This window comes from Boleophthalmus pectinirostris, unplaced genomic scaffold, assembly GCF_026225935.1.
Source record: "Boleophthalmus pectinirostris isolate CB_2022bp ecotype Guang Dong unplaced genomic scaffold, ASM2622593v1 HiC_scaffold_14, whole genome shotgun sequence".
NCBI lineage: Eukaryota > Metazoa > Chordata > Actinopteri > Gobiiformes > Gobiidae > Boleophthalmus > Boleophthalmus pectinirostris.
This window is the reverse complement of record NW_026571047.1, coordinates 7,169,995-7,187,111: the sequence shown is the minus strand read 5'-3', so window position 1 is coordinate 7,187,111 and position 17,117 is coordinate 7,169,995. Positions and strand designations below refer to the sequence as shown.

General features: G+C 38.7%; 1 protein-coding gene across 1 annotated transcript in view; it reads left to right on the top strand.

Moving 5' to 3' along the window:
* The window catches only part of spata20 (spermatogenesis associated 20), a 139,087-nt gene extending 126,401 nt beyond the window's left edge, over positions 1 to 12,686 (top strand). The window contains 2 exon segments of the mRNA XM_020939727.2: positions 9,294 to 9,383; positions 9,385 to 12,686. Of these exon segments, the coding sequence (XP_020795386.2) occupies positions 9,294 to 9,383; positions 9,385 to 9,492 (198 nt within the window). The 3' untranslated portion in view covers positions 9,493 to 12,686.
* The last annotated feature ends 4,431 nt before the right edge of the window (positions 12,687 to 17,117 follow it).

The window sequence follows — 17,117 nt, the reverse complement described above, 5'->3', positions numbered from 1 at the left end:
TGTGCTTTCACAGCCCAGTACCAAACGACCTGCTATAGAACACTCCCAGCATGATGTCACTGCAAATCAATATCAGTATCAATACTTACTTTTTTTTTTGGTGTCTATTTTTGTTTTTTCTACAAACTTAACAACATTTTGTAACTTTTGTTATAATTTTATAGCTTTGTCTGGAATAAACCTTTCTATCATGGAGACCAAAACAGACCAAGTTACATGTCAGATCTGCGCAGAGGCGACCCGGCTCACAGTCAGAATGTTTGTTTTTCTTGGTATTTTTGAGCCGTAAAACCAGCTGTAATTGAATAAATATAAAGTAGAGCTGTTTAATGTCACACTGTGGAACATTCCAGGCAGAGCAATGACATCTCCATAGAAAGAAGCAGAAGATGACCCTCTACGAGAAAAGTAACAGAATGCATAGGAAATCTATACGAATGGACTGCCTTGTATCAAACAATACATTACGGAATCCAATTGTAGCATTATCGACAGTGTTAGCGGCGAGGTTTTCCTTATAGACGACAGAGTTAGGTCTCTTTCTTGGAAGTGCAGATGGCAGCTGGCGTAAATGGCCTTTCTAATGGACCCGCGCAGCACTTGAGGCCCTTGGACAAAGCACGGAGCCGATTGGAGATGTTGTGCTTGAAGTGCCAGTGCTAGCGGGCAGCACTATAGAGGGGCCAGCTGCAGCGGTCAATGCGGGCTAATGGAACAGAATGGATCGTGGTGCAGGACAGGGCCGCGATTGCAACGGTAGTTTGGTCAATAGACGCCACTGGTGGAGTTAGTGAGTCATGTTTTCGTCAGAGACTTTGGAGTTGAGTTTCACATTAGGAATAGGAATTTATTTATGGACAAAATACCATACTATATCATGCCAACTTAAAGCACTTTAAAACCTTTACAGCTGGACAAAGTGCTGTACACAAACATAGACTAGACAAGGACAATCGCAGTACAACGCAATACACAACACAAACACAATACAACTACTAAAAACACAGAAAAAATAAGATAATCAACAACAACAAATGTACATCTCACTTGTTAAAAGCCAGTGAAAAAAGGTGTGTTTTTAGGAGTGATTTGATGATTGAGTGATTGAGTGGGTGGAGCCAGAAGAACACCCAGTCCATTTCCTTTTTAGAATGTGGCAGCGGGTTACTTATGTCCATTGCTAAACTCAAATTCACAGAGGGCCGAAATTAAAAACTGGGACTAAGTTGTGAGCCAAACTAAATATTTATTGAAAAATTTCAACAACAGCTGCATGTTTTCTCTTCTTTTGAGATATGTATTGTATTCAAATAAATGTTTAATAATAGTTTTGCTTAAACATTGAATCCAGAACAAGCATCATATAAAATAATAATAAAATTTGTAGTAACTAATGTCTCTTTAGTCTATCTGTAGTCGGTGGGCAGCTCTAATACATATTTGATATGATCTCGAGGGACAAATATAATTATATCACGGGTCAAATTTGGCCCCCGGGCCTGAGTTTGACATGTCTGATTTATACAGCCTATGGTCTTTGTACACACAATTGAACGTATTTGATTTTGGATTTTGGACTATTGGAAAACCAATTTCAATTGATACTTTTCAGTAAAGTTACTGTGACGGAAATAGCCACGATTGGAGTATGAATTAAACTGAAATTAAATTGAAATGGTCAGTTTAAAAAAAAAAAAGTGACCTGAATTAGCATGATTATTGATGAACCTAATAATCTTGACACACTGTATCTTAAAGGGATAGTTCAGGATTTTTGACATGAATCTGTTTGGCATCCCCGTCATCAGTGTTGTGCATCCACACCGACTTACCCCCCCGAAAGCGTCCGGTGAGCCGAGATACTGGCTGGTTTTGGTGCTGAGGAAAGTAGTTCAGCAAGTTGTGTGGGGACTGTATACTAAAGCGTTTTTCTTCTCAAAGCAATATTTGTTCAAAAGAGTGATACATTTGCATCACAAAACCATTGTCGCCAAAAAAGTCAGATCTCATAATCGCTTGGCGCTATTTTCTCTCCGTACGTACCACTGCGCGTGGCCGCCAGGTGACAGCCACGCACCGATCCATCACTTTCTTCAGTTGTTCGGCAGTGTTTACATGCGCAGACCGCCGCCACGCGAGAGAGCTAAAACCAAAACCGGTCACCATCTCGGCTCACTGGGCGCTTTCGGGGGGTAAGTCGGTGTGGATGCACAACACTGATGACGGGGATGCCATACAGATTTATGTCAAAAATCCTGAACTATCCCTTTAAAGGGCCCATTTGAGGCTATTTTCTGATCTCATCACACTATTTTGTTTCATTCACACATGTTTGAAACACAAACTCTCCATATTTAGGCTGAGTTTTCCTCCCAGACAGAAAACTCTGTTCCACCTTGTGATGTCGTGTGGTAATACAGGAAGTGCTTCACTGTGTTTTTAAACTCCATACACCTTCACTAGAATAATTTGGATCATTTCATCCCAGGATTTGCCAATCTCTACTGAACTAAAAGTAAATGGTAGCTGTTAACTTGAAAACTACCGCTTCATGACATCACAAGGTAGAACAGAGTATCTTGAGCTTTGTAGACATTTGATGGACTAATAATAAAAATAATGTGTGAATGAAACAAAACACAAGTCCAGCTGATGTTTTTAGGAGGTAACAACACATGGCTAAAGGCTTGCAAGAGTAAATTTTGTGTTATATAGGACCTTGAAAGCACTGTAAACGAAAACTGTGTCTAATTTGGTTGATTTCTACATAAAGGAAATGGGCAAAGAGAGAGAAGAATCTTAGTTATGGCACAACCTTCTGGTGAGAGGGTGAATGCTTTCTGACTGCACCACTATACTATACAGTACTGATCTCCAAACTTAAAAAAAAAAACTGTCTTCATCTTGTAAAACCATGTAATGCAATGTACTGGGTATTTAAATAAGTCTTCATTACAAACCTGATTCGCTTCACTTAGCCCTGATGTCGCAGATTGTTCTTCATTATCACTCAGACATACCCAAACAAGTTTTATTTTAATGCTACACTAAACTGGAGCCACTTTTAGCTCCCATTTTGAAACTCTTAGAAGTGACAGCTAAATGCAGCCTTAAACTAATGCTTTGTTCATGCACTCAGAATACAAATGAGTTTTATTTTACATTTAAGCCAAAGTCAGGCCTTTATAACTTGTCTATATGTTTGTCGCAGCAATATTCATAAGTACTTGCCTGGAAAAGAGAATACACACTTTTTCAAAACTACTAAGCCTCCCCGACTTCAAATGGGCGTGATTGACAGGTGGACTATCCAATAAGGGACATACATGGTCAAAGGATTCAAAAACGCCTGAAAATTGTTGTCAGGCAAATCCACAAAGACACCTGGTCCCCGCGCCTACTGTGGCATCTTGAACCCGCCCAAATGTGATCATCCAATCAGATTTGTTTATTTTAGTGTCACGTGAAACCAAAGAGCTCAGCATCATTTCCATCATTTCCGATTTCATTTTTCCATTTCTACCCCTACCCCTTGAAACTGAGCAACAAGTGGTAGGGGTTGAAAGTAAACCCCTACGAATTGGGACACCTCTTCAACAATCACATATGTCATCAGTAGACTCGGCCAGCTTTTACGCAAGCAAACGCGACCAGCTTTTGCCAGAAATCCAACATGCCGTCTCCTTTGTGAACTTCTTTGGTCTCTGATTCACAAGGCATTCTGGGAAATTGCTCATACCCCTCTGTTTGGAGTGTGCTTCTGAAAAATCTTCATTTGGAGGGGTATGTAGCCCTACCACTTTCCCCTATATATGGCATAACAGTAACTGGGACACCCCTTCCCCTGCACTTGAACGCACAAAACGGAGGCGTAGGGAAAGTGGAATGGCCAAGGGGTGTAATGGGATTCAGCCTTAGACTTACACAAACTTTATTAATCCACAATAACGAAATTAAATAAATAATAAAGAAATTATTTGGACTCAGCTCTGATTCTGCAGAAATCTGCCATGTTGTTTCGCAATATGTGATTTTTTTAGTTTTTTTCTTTTATATTTATTTATATCATGCATGTCCCTGATTGGCTAATTCACCTATTATTCACGCCCATTTGAAAACGGAGAGGTTCCTAGGCAATGAAAACTGCACAATATTGGACTATGTTTTTCACTCAAAATTTGATTTAAAGGTCCTGTACTTAAAAATGTGATAACCAGAACTAGTCGTTTTTAAATGAACCTTTTAAAACAGGAGTGTCCAAGCTGTTTTCATGGAGCATGGACCACAGACTGATGATCAAGACTAAGAATCATTCAAAACTAGAAAAGCACTCGGAGAGCGCAGACCTCCGCCAAGGACTACCCCCATTTTTTATATAAATTGCGATAAAATCAGTCTTCTGGATCAGATCCGGATCAGCCTTTGGAATATGGAAGAGGATCCCATTGTCCATCCCTGAGTCAAATTTCATGGGGTTTGGTCAATAATTAACCGAGATATTGAGAAACAAAATTTTTGGCCCCATTTACCACAATGTTAACTAAAATTTCAAAGTGATCCAGAATCCAGGATTTCTTCCGGATCACCCCCAAAATGAAATCAGTTCTTCCTTTTCACATTTCCAACAAATCCTGAAAATTTCATCAAAATCGGTCCATAACTTTTTGAGTTATGTTGCTAACAGACAAACAAACAGACAAACGCCGGCAAAAACATAACCTCCTTGGCGGAGGTAAATATATATACACTACTGGTCAAAGGTTTTATAACATCATACTTTTTCCAGTTTTTTTAAATATTGTTTACTGTTTACTGTTGACCAAAACATATTCAAAACTTTGGATTCATGAAAGTGTCCATGTGCTGGAGTAGACCCTTCAGCCGTGTGGGGAGGCCAGGGGGCTGCACACGCGCACACACACATACACCCACACCAATGTCCGTTTGCTGCAATCCCCGAGGTTCCCACACATTTCCACTGCAACAGTCATGGGCGCACACTTGATTGTTGCACATACATTCCCTTCTCCATAACCATACTCCAGTTTTTAAATCGTCCTCCATGTCCACCGCCCCTCAGACCCTCCATGTCCATTGGCCAACCCGAGCTTCAGACACTTCCGCGTTATATTGCGTCACGTAGGGCGTGCAAGTGTGACATCACCAAGAACGTCAGATGACTTTTAGTTTATGTAATTCAATAATATATATATATATATATATATATATATATATATATATATATATATATATATATATATATTTTTTTTTTTTTGTCTGTGTTTAAAGGTTATTATTCGGATATTTTTGTTTCTGGTAATGTTTATGATTTTTTTGTATTAAAAGGGGGATCAAATTATTTCTATTAGTAGAGAAAAAGCAGTTTTTGTTGGCTAATTGATTTTGGGGGAGGAGTCTTGTACTATAAAAGGGGACTCCCATCTGCACAGAGGTAGTGTGTGTTTGAGGAGGAGAGCTGTGTGCACCGCACGCACCACATATAACAGCTGAACACACTCGTGGCTCGTTCTTTTTACAATAGAAATCAAATCTTCAGAAAGTTCATGTTTGTAAGTCTGTTGCAGAAGTTCCCATAAATGTGTGGCACTTGTAGGTTGCTTCACTCTTCTGTCCAGTTCATCCCAAACCAGCTCGATGGGGTTTAAGTCTGGAGACTGTGCTGGACACTCCAGGTTTTCAAGTTTAACATCTTGTTCTTTTTTCCTGAGGTAGTTTTGGCAGAGCTTGGACTTGTGTTTTGTATCTTTTATCTTTTTTTTTTTTACCTCTATCTGTTCAGTTCTTACCTTTGTACCATTTCAAGCTCTTCATTGGACTTCCACAACTTGAATTGCAATAAATAACTGAAAAAAAAAAAAGTGGGTGTTCTAAAACTTTCAACCAGTAGTGTATTTCCGAAGTTTTAAGGGGCCATCACAAATGAATTCAGTGCCAGAGCCATATTTTGGACACCCCTGGTTTGAAAGTTTTAAGTTCATTTGAAACAGTTCTCAGCAGTCCAAATCTGGATTATGTATGTGCACTGTTAGCATCCTAATAATTCACCAGGAAGAGTCAGAAGTGCTTTTGACATGACACATTTGACAGAATTACAGCCCCTTTAAACAAACTGTTCTTTGGTCGTGTATCTCCACAGAAATAAAACAGGACACTTGACGGAGAGGTAGTTACAGCCTATTTCTTTTTCTTTTACGTTGTCACTTTTCATCAGTTGGAGGATTGACGTATTTTGCAGCGGCGGTCACTTCTGTATGGATAAGGCCGGTCCTCTGTGACGCCGCTAACCTCTCACGCACTAAACCAACAGCGCGCATGCTAACGGCATCTCTGCACCTCTGATTTTGGCAGGATTGGGTCTGGGCTCAGAATAGCTGGTGCGAGAGTGAATGTGGCTTTTCAGAATGCCTCATGCACCACACGTGATCGCCGAATAAAACTGTACGACCATGGAGACTACTGACCCAAAATAACCCGCTTAGGATGGTATTTCTTGTATCATTTCTTTTTCCACCTGGAGGATTCCCATGTATTTGAGCAAAATGTGTCTTTACAGATTAGTAGTAATAGTACTAGTAGTATTAGTAACAGTAGTAATAGTAGTGATATTAGTAGTAATAGTAACAGTAGTAGTAATAGTACAGTATAGTATATAGTATATATTGTTATATTATATTGTTATATTTTTTTATAGTGTTCTCACTGATACCGGTCTAATACCAGTCCGATACCACATAGTGTGAAGAAGTAAACTAAGGTTAGTTAATTTTCTTACAGTACAAGAGCAATAAATAAATCTACTAAAAGCCTATGTCTAAAGAAAATCTACAGAATAAATTAGATTTGGAGAATTAAGTGTTTCTGATCTGGCCAAGGTTTGATGTGGGGAAGCTGATCTGATGTGGTCAGAGTAGGAGGCAGAGAACAACAACAAAAAGTGTCTTTGACCAGACAAAATTTATTTTGAAACAGACTTCTAGACGAAATAAAGTACAGAAAATAAGTAACTCAAATCATAAGCACCAAACAATCTGCACAGAAGTCTCTCCCTAATTGCCAACATCGGCTTTGCTTTATACCCCGCCCAGCAGGAAGTACCTCCCCCATGTGACTTTCCAGGTCACTTTCAAAACAAAGCGAGGATTTCTTTTCCTGGGCCTAAGTGCCCTTTCAAAATTAAAATGTTTAACATAAACTAATGTGAATTTAAAATGGGACAAAAATGGGACAAAGGCCCACTTATTAAGGTTATTCATCTTTAGATCTTCAGATTTATCATCTACATACTAGTTCTGAGATGGCTTCATTCTAGTCTAGAGGCAGTTTATTTTAAGATAATTTGTCATTTTAAGTAAAACGATCTTGCTGCATGGACAGATCATTTCAGTACTTTTAAATCATTTTCTGATAGGTTTAAGTGTGGCCAAGCTTTTTTGTAGTGCAAATATATAATTATTTTGACCATGAGTACCCAGAATATCAGAACAAGCCTAATTATTATTAGGCTGTTATTATTATTATTATTATTATTATTATTATTATTATTATTATTATTATTATTATTATTATGCTTTAAATAGTCTTGTTATAGTTTTGTTGCACTTAAATTAACACAACACTTATTTTCAGTCTGAATATATTTCTTTCAAAAATAGTGATTCATCCATGAAGTTACAGTTGTGCCAGGATTCACTCATGTGATCCTGATGATGCGCGAATTCAGATGGGAGCAGGAAGTGCTTCAAAATACAGCACGATGGGTAACAGCCAGTATTTGAGTAAAAGTTTGAACAGGCCTGCACAGACCAGCTATTGTGAAAAAATTAGTCTAAATATAGGTTATGACCTGTACAATATGGAGAAGTTGGACTTTTCATACAATTTGGAGGATTTTCCCGGCATTGAGGCGATGGATATAATAAATGATCTGGTGCTGCAGAGCTCTTATTACACTGAGCCAAATGAAAGCTTTTGAAAGCCCGGAGGTGTACAGCAGTTTTGTGTCTGGTTGTGTCTAAAAAGGTATAAAAAAGATTATGCAATAAGCTAATAAAATGAGCACCACATAAAGCTTTTTGCCTGACAAGTTAGACCAGACATGTCAAACTCAGGCCCGGGGGCCATATTTGGCCCGCAATATAAGTATATTTGGCCCGTGAGATCATATCAAATATGCATTAGAGCTGGCTGCCGGCTACAATTAGACTATAGAGACAAAATTGTGGTAACACTTTGGGGAATGGGGAGTTAGACATTAATAACGGCTGAACAAATACTAACGAATGACAAATAAACCTACATAAACTTACAACTATGCTAATTAGCAGGTAGTTAGTGTTAATAAGTGCACCCTAAAATAAAGTGTTACCAAAATTTTATTATTTTATATTATGTTTGTCCTGGATTCATTGTTTAAGCAAAACTATTATTAAACATTTATTTTAATAAGAAAAGCTTTAACATTACATATCTCAAAAGAAGAGAAAACATGCAGATGTTTAGTTTGGCCCACGACTTAGTCCCAGTTTTTAATTTTGGCTCTCTGTGAATTTGAGTTTGACTCCCCCTGAGTTAGAACCTATAATGCCACAATTTACCCGTCACTTACGATGATGCTTGTCTTTCTAAAAAATTGTCCAGAAAAACATTTGAAAAAATTAATAAATGACACAATCTTTACCTGTTACAAAGTGGTCGCTGCAAACTCGAGCATTGTCCGTTTCTGCGCCTCCTGTTTTTAACCGGAGATTGTCGATTCACTTTTGTCGTCATTTTTGTACGTTTTTTTAAAACTAACTCTTATGACACACCACTTTTGGTACATGAAAACAAAAGTGTGTCTTTCTCACGATTAGAGCGGTTACAGGAATCAAAGACTGCACAGAATTTAGGCATTTTGGTGCCGAGTCAATGGAGGTAAATGGGATTCTGTGACGCCAACGTGCAGCAATACAGACTCTTTTTTTTTTTTAATTGTTTCTCCTTTTAGATTTTTATTTATTTGTATCCCCATCTTTTCCTTGTATTAATGAACATATTTTATTTACTCATTGGTTTGTTTATTTAATTTTTTTTTTTTACATTTATAGAGACAGTGGCAGGAGAGGGTTGGTTCGGTGTTAGGGAGAAAAATTCTACATTGCTTCTCCGTGTCGTCTGTGTCAACTATACAGATTCTTGCCCTCCATTTGACATTCTAAATAAAACCTTCTAGAGTATTCTGAACACACTCTTTTGCCGTCATCTGAACCCCCCTCCTCTCTCTCTGCCTCCAGGTCCTGATGCTGTGCGATGGCGTCTCGGACTCCTTCCTCCGGACACGTCTTCCCGCTCTGTCCTCCATGTCCCCTGGCGGAGGACACGAGCGCAGCCAGGGCCTATGTGTGCCAGGACTCCACCTGCTCCCTGCCCCTGACGGACCCCCAGGAGCTCCGGAACCTTCTCCTGGACGGGCCCCTCCTCCAGGAAACATGAATGAACTGACAATGAGCCCAGATACACAGATTTTTACATGTTCTTATTTTTCGCGCCAACCAGCCGACTATTACCTCAGAAGCATGAAAGAACACATATTATGCAAAATGTAAAGCTGCACTGTGTAACTTTTTGGTTAGAGGTCAGTCACCTGCTTGTTTCTATGGATACGTCATTGCTTTGCCTGGAATGTTCCACAGTGTGACATTAAACAGCTCTACTTTACATTTATTCAATTACATTTGGTTTTATCGATCAAAAATACCTCGAAAAACAGACATTCTGACTGTGAGCGGGGTCGCCTCTGCACAGATCTGACCTGTTACTTGGTCTGCTCTGGTCTCCATGAAGATAGAAAGGTTTAATGTCATACTGTGAAACATTCAAGGCAAAGCAAAAGGAGAAATTCAATTCATTAACTGGACAAAAGTTTACTTAGGTCGAATACGTTTTGCAGCTCGTCAAAGTAGACCCCCACACTCAGTGCAAGTTTAATAGGCTCTATTCACTCTTACATCACAAACCAGGAAGACGTTTGGAAAGATGCGATTATAACTTTTAGTGTAGGTACCGACAATGGGCTCGCCTAACATTTATTTATTTAAACCGACTGTGATCAAACCCACTGAAGTAAATGTGATGGGCAGTAAAGTGAAGACTGCATACGTATGTGCTGTTTGGAATCATCTTTGATTTGGCCCCTCATCTCTTCTAATCTCATGTACCCGGTTTGCTCGGAGTTCTGCGTCAGTGGGGAAATGATGAGAACTGAGGTGTGGTTGTAAATGTTGATTAGCTGAACCTAACAGAATGCTACATTGACATGGAGATGAAGAAAAATGGGCCTGGGAAGTTGTAATGGCATCTTTCCAAACGCCTTCCTGCCTTGCAAACTAACAGAAACTGTGAACAAGTTGGTGTGTTAGTTTCAGTGTAGTTAGTTACCACATTTTCCGGACTATAAATCGCTCCGGAGTATAAAAGTCGCACCAGCCAAAAAATGCGCAATGAAGAAGAAAAAAACATATATAAGTCGCACTTTTTGGGGAAATGTATTTGGTAAAATCAGAGCCCAAGAACCGACATTTCATCTTGAAAGTCAAGTTCTAATAATAACAGTACACAGAACAACAGGCTGAATAGGCGTTAATATGTTAACATAACATATTAACAGTTATTCAGATAATTATAGCATAAACAGCAGAACACAAGTTTAACAAACTCTCGATCTCACTCCAAATCACTAAATCCATTGAATTCTTCATCCTCGGTGTCACTTCTGCGCGACCTCCGGAGGTAAACCATAGATCCATGAGGTAAAGGGAGCGCCGCTTCCTCTTCTGTGTAGCTGTCGTCAGACTCAGAATCAGATCCATTTAGAATTATTCTGGTCTTTCTGAATCCCGACAGGAGGGTTTCGATTGTCATTGAAGTTCAGGCTTTGTTGATCCATCCAATGACTTCAAGGAAAGTTGCATGGTGCACCCTCCCAGTTGCCTTGAAGCTGTGTTCTCCAGCCTCGCTTTCCACCAGTCCCTCACAAGTTTCTTGCTCACTCCAAACTTTCTTTCTGCTGCTCGATTACCGTTTTCAGCTGAATATTTAGTGCGAAGTGACAGTGGTACAGGAGTAGTAGGAGCAGCAGATACTCACATAGGAGCCTAGAGCGCCCTCTGAAGTCTGTCAGTCTGTAAATTTTAATATATAAGTTGCACCGGAGTGTAAGTTGCAAGGAAACAACCAAACCATGAATAAAAGTGTGACTTATAGTCCGAAAAATCAGGTAGTTAGTTGGCTCCTCCCTTCAGGCAGATATAAGGCAATGTCCACCAGCGTTTGACCACAACTGAAGAAACAGCTGCCAAACATATTCGACTAAAATAAACTTTTGTCCAGTTGACAAATTGAATTTCTCCTTTTGCCATGAATTCTACTTGGACAACTGAGGGACTGTACACATATTCCAGTCAAAGTAATGACGGAATGTATCACGGAGTAAGCATTTGATGGACGCTTAACCAGAAAAGTTACACAATGCACCTTTAAGTCATGTTGTAATGCTGTTATGTCCTCAAAAACTCAGAGTTGTGTTTTGTTTCATTCACATGTTTGAGTAACCTTTTTATTATTAGTCTATAAACTGGGACGAGGGTGCTTTTTATGCTCACACACTTGGGATACTGTCCTGAGGAGGTTGGACTGCGGATGCTGCTGTCGTTCTGCCTCCACCAATAGGAAGACAGTGCTAAAACTTGTATAAATCAGCTGACCGGAGATGGTATAGCAACATCACGTAACCACTCTGAAGAAGACCGCAGTTAGCAGGTATGAAAACAAACTCTTTGTCGGAAAAAAGAACCTAATAACATCTGTAACGTCTGTCTACATCTACAAAGCTCAAAATGCTTAGTTCCACCTTGTAATGTCATGAAGAGATAGTTTTCGAGTTAACATTTTATCTTTTGTTCAGTAGAGATTTTTAATACCAGGGCAGAAATGATCCAAATGATTCTAGTGAAGATGTATGGAGTTTAAAACGGTGGAGCACTTCCTGTATTACCACATGACATCACAAGGTGGAACTGAGCGTTTTTAGCTTGATAACTCGATCTTAATCTGCAGGGTTTGTGTGTTAAACATGTGAATAAAACAAAACACAACTCCAGGTCTGTTTGTGATGAGGAAACTACATTAGAACATAGATCAGAAAACGGTCTAATAAAGTATTCCTATTGGTGCTATGTGGAGTTGCCTCATATTATGCAAATCTGATCTATGTTATCATGTTTATGGGTTGTGGTTTTATTCATGCATGAGATTTGTAAACAGTTTTGCTCTCTAAATCTTAAGACACCCTCTAAAAACTCCTCTGTGTTTTAAAAAGGGGGCGTTATGCAAAATGACCTTGTTTTTAGCTTTCTACAGTGTTGTAACGTTGAACAAAAACACGCCTGACGAGGTTTTAGACGTCATCCATGCTCGTTTGAGTCATTTAGTGATCTCTCCCAGGCGTCCCGAGAGTCTCTCCAATGCTCCCGTCTACTACAGACCTACGTCAGCCACACTCCCACTTGACAATTCTCCAGAAATATACAAAAACATGTACGCAGAAAAGTCAGTGTACCATTTGTTCTTTTGAATTTTGATTAAGAACGAAAAACAATAAAATGGGAAAGCAGTTTGTTATTTCATTATTCCGTTTTTGTCTCCATTTTAGTCTCTATTTCCAATTTAAAGTTTATTTCAGATATCACCCATCAAAAAACTGTCTTGGTGCCTGTTTTAATTTTGATATTTATCTCTCTGGTTTATTTGCCCTGAAAGTTCTGCTGCTAGAAGGATTTACCTGAAAAATCTTTGCAGTTCTGTGGACAAACGTGACTTTAATTTCATGACGAGAAACAGGAAGCAGTTCGGATGTAAGGATATCCAAATCTCTCGGAACGATATTATCACGATATGCATGTCACAGTACGATATTTATTGCGATATTTTGAAGAGGCGAATATAAAATTGTAGATAGGACACGTTTCTGCTTTAAAAATACCTTGACAAGATTTTGGTGTGAATTATTTCCATCATAATCCCAAGAATTCAAGTCAAAAACATATTTCTTCATGTTGTCTGCACTTAAAAGAATCATGGGATATGTAGTTCCCTATATTCATAATTTACTACTATAGAACCATGCATTTAAGCAAAGGAACTTGTAATTCGATATATTGTGACAGCCCATGATATTATTGTGAGACTTTTGACGATACGATATCACGATATTTCGGTTATTGTTACACCTCTAGGAAGCAGTGATAAACTGTCTCAACTTTGTTCAGCTGATATTGAATTTACATGTGTCACTCTAAGCAGTTAGCCTGATTCATCAGCCGGTTTCACTATGTGGAAGCCGTCTGACCTCGCAGCATTAGGATTCGTTCACTCGACAGTAGATGGGTACTTTTTTATTTAACCAATCGCTGCTATTTGGTCGTGACATATGTAATGCGCCGCTAACGGGGCTAACTTGTATATTAAGCTTTTTCCAAATCCGGTTGGAAGAAGGGTAATAACTTCTTTCCTCTTGATAAAATTCACCAAACATTCTCTTTGTTCCGGCTTTAAATCCTCGATCTTGTGAATCGTTGACAACACAGAATGTATCTTCGCTGATTGGCTGGTGCCTGAACTCGCACTTCCGAGGTTCTTGCAAACCCTCCAGTGTATTTGTGAGGGTTTCATCCTGTTCCTCCTACCCCTCCTTTCCCTGCTCCCTCTTCCCTTCTCTCCTTACCTTGTTTGGCGTTTCCTGGGCGGGTCCCCAGTTACACACCTGCTGAGCTCCACTCCTGCTCCTCATCAAGCAATCATTGCCTGCCATAAAAGACCTGCTGACCTGCTCTCCAGTGTTAGATCGTTCAGTCATTCTGTGGTGAACTACTCAGGCTTTTTTGTTTTTTGAGAATTCTGAGGATTTTTTGATACTTACCGGTTTCTTTTCGTCCTATCCCCAGCACTTCCGTTTGGAGCCAGCCTCATCCCGTTGCCACCTGTTCCGTAAGCCTCTGGTCAACCTCAATCACCACGTGCCTCCCATTCGCACCCAACCTGGACCTGTCCTGCCTCCCCTGGAACCTATCCCCCCTCCAAGATTATTTTTGTTAATAAAATACCTTTTTCTTTCTGCATATTTGGGTCCGACCAGTAATTCCTAACAGATTTCTAATTCTGGCTCAAGCCTGACTACTAAGCAGCAGAACTTATGAGGCAAATAAACCAGAGAGAATAAAATATCCAAATTAAAATAGACACGATGACTGTTTTATGATTGGTGTTGTTTATTTTAAATATCAGAGCTTGAGGTCAAAATTTCTATTTTTGTTTAACACTGAAACAGAATAATGAAAGAACTGTTTTTCCTTCTTAATTGAAATTCAAAGGAAAGAATGGTACACGCGTCCAACAACTTCACAAACTTCACAGGCTCGTTTCATTACCAGAGTGACTTCCAGTAGCCCTGTCATTTTCAAAACATTAAAAGTAACACGGTGATCTAAATATTTTATGTGTTAGCAGTTAATACCCTGTAGAAGTAAAATAACTCCTCTTTAAAGCCTCGTCCTTTTCAATGTCCACCACAGTTATCAGCTACTGCTTTTAGCCTGATTTAAGCTGGGCTCTGTACGTTTGCCGGTGGAGGCTCCGTCACCTGCTGCCTCATGTTGATATTATTGCTTTTCCTGAAATGTTCCACTTTTAAAAGCACATTGTGTCACTTTTCTGGTGGAGCATCTCTCAAAAGCTTTTCTCTATGAAGGTGTTTTTGGTTGTTTGTTGTCTGGAATGTTTCACAGTATGGCATTTAACTTTTCTATCTTTATGCAGACCGCTCCAGACCAAGTTACAAGTCAGATCTGTGGAGAGGCGACTCCGCTCACAGTCAGAATATCTGTTTTTTGAGGTATTTTTGAGCTATAAAACCACTTGTAACTGAATTGAACTGAATAAACTCGAGCTGTTTAATGTCACACTGTGGAACATTCCAGACAGAGTAATGACGTATCCATAGAAACAAGCAGGTGACGGACCCCGAGCCTTTAAACTGATATAATTCAATTAGAGTTTTTACTGGGAATAAAAAAATGCATTGGCAAGCGCACTAAAAAAAGCCGTTGAGTCACTTGCTCGTCTCCGTGGAGATGAGTGTTTTTATGCCAGGCTGTGGGACGTTCCAGGCAAAACAACATCACGTCTGTGGGGAAAAGAGGGTTTACAGGATTTGATCTGAGCGTTTCTTGAGGATGGGACCAGATCTCGTGCTACTGCATCATGGGAGACAAATTTACCACGAGGCTGCGCACGCATGAGAAAAATGATCTGTGACATTTTTTCGTCTTCATCTTCAAAACCAAATTGGATTTATGGCTCGTGTTTTACATTTATCTAGAGATTTTCAGTATTTACTTATAATGTCCTGTTTTTCCACATGGTTTTATTTGCATATCTAAAAATGCAAAACTTATAATAAAGAAATAAGACAATACTTTTTCTCTTTTCAAATTTGTGTTGTGTTTTTTCCGCATTTTGCACATCTCAAATGTCACTTTGGTGTAGCAGAAATAAAGTGATCGAATAGAAGATATTGACAAGCTATCATCTGTAAGTACATATCTGTATTATTAATGTATATATTTGTATTATATTTGTGTTCTCACCAGTGATGGAACAGTAAAAACTGGAGGGTTAAAATGTCAGGGTAAAATATTTCCAAGTTGTTTTTAACACAAAAAGTTATTTATTTTAACTATTTGGAAGTTTAATGGGGGTTTGAGTTGTTTTGCCAGAGCTGATATGGTTTAAGTTAATTCAACTTCCCTTAGTGTTAATTTGGCACCTCCCACCCACCACTTCACTCCCGTGAGAGAAGACCAGTTTGAACCAGTTTTGTACAGAATTTCATCTTAAATAAACTAAAATAAAGTGTAAAAATAAAACACCTCTGTGTATTGTTTAGCTTAATCAGAATAACTCTACAAAGTGTTATGTGTTTACTCTCAAAACGTTAATATAACTCTTGATTTTGGAGTTAAACAGGAACTTTGGTCCAGCATTAACATTTCCAAAAATGTTAAATTAACTCTAGAACAGATTGAACTCATAAACTCTGCAGGGTTCCCGCAGTCATGGCAATCCTGGAAAAGTCATGGACTTTTGTGAATTCAATTAAAGTTTTGGAAAAGCCATGCAATTTTAGACTCTTTCACACAACTACAGTGTTCTGTTGAGTTCTCATGAGGCTATTATGATTGTTTCTGAACCTCTGCACCTTTTGTTTAAAAGAGACGACAATAAATGCACTGACAGGATTTTGAATGTTAAATTTTTTTAATCCCAAACCATAAGGTGAGTGGAAAGAGTTAACATTTCATGTTTATTTATTATCAAGGGGAAAGATGTTATTGTCCTCCTTCCTACGGGATTTTACTTTTTTTTTACATTACATACGTCACGACCAAATAGCAGCGATCGGTTAGATAAAGTACCCATCTACTGTCGAGCAAACAAATCCTAATGCTGCGAGGTCGGACGATTTCCAAGAAGTGAAACCAGCTGATGAATCAGGCATGTAAATATGTGGATATGAGTTTTCACTAAAATTGTCAAATAAATGAACAGTAGACAAAGATATTACAACATTTTATACAGCCGTTTAATACAAAATGGAGAGCGCGTGCCCACTTTCAGTAAAGTTACGTAGTGTATCTTAAAAAAAAAAAGTTTGTTTGGGTCCAATATGAGAGCTGAATGTTCAGAACACCCACATTTGCAGGTTATCCATATGTCTGGGTTGATTACTTAGCCTGAAATGTTCCACAATATGACATTAAACTAATCTATCTTCATGGAGACACAAAGGTGATACACTAAACATTTTTTCAAGATTTATTTTTATTTATTTATTTTTTTTTACAGTAACAACATCTATAATGAGAGTTGGGGAGTAGTTTAGTTCCATTTACTTAAGGAACCTTTTAATGAAATAGTACTTTTCAGAGTACTTTTCTAGCACTATACTTTGACTCCTACTTGAATAAGATGTTTTTTGAAGTAAGAGTATTCTAACTTTAGTA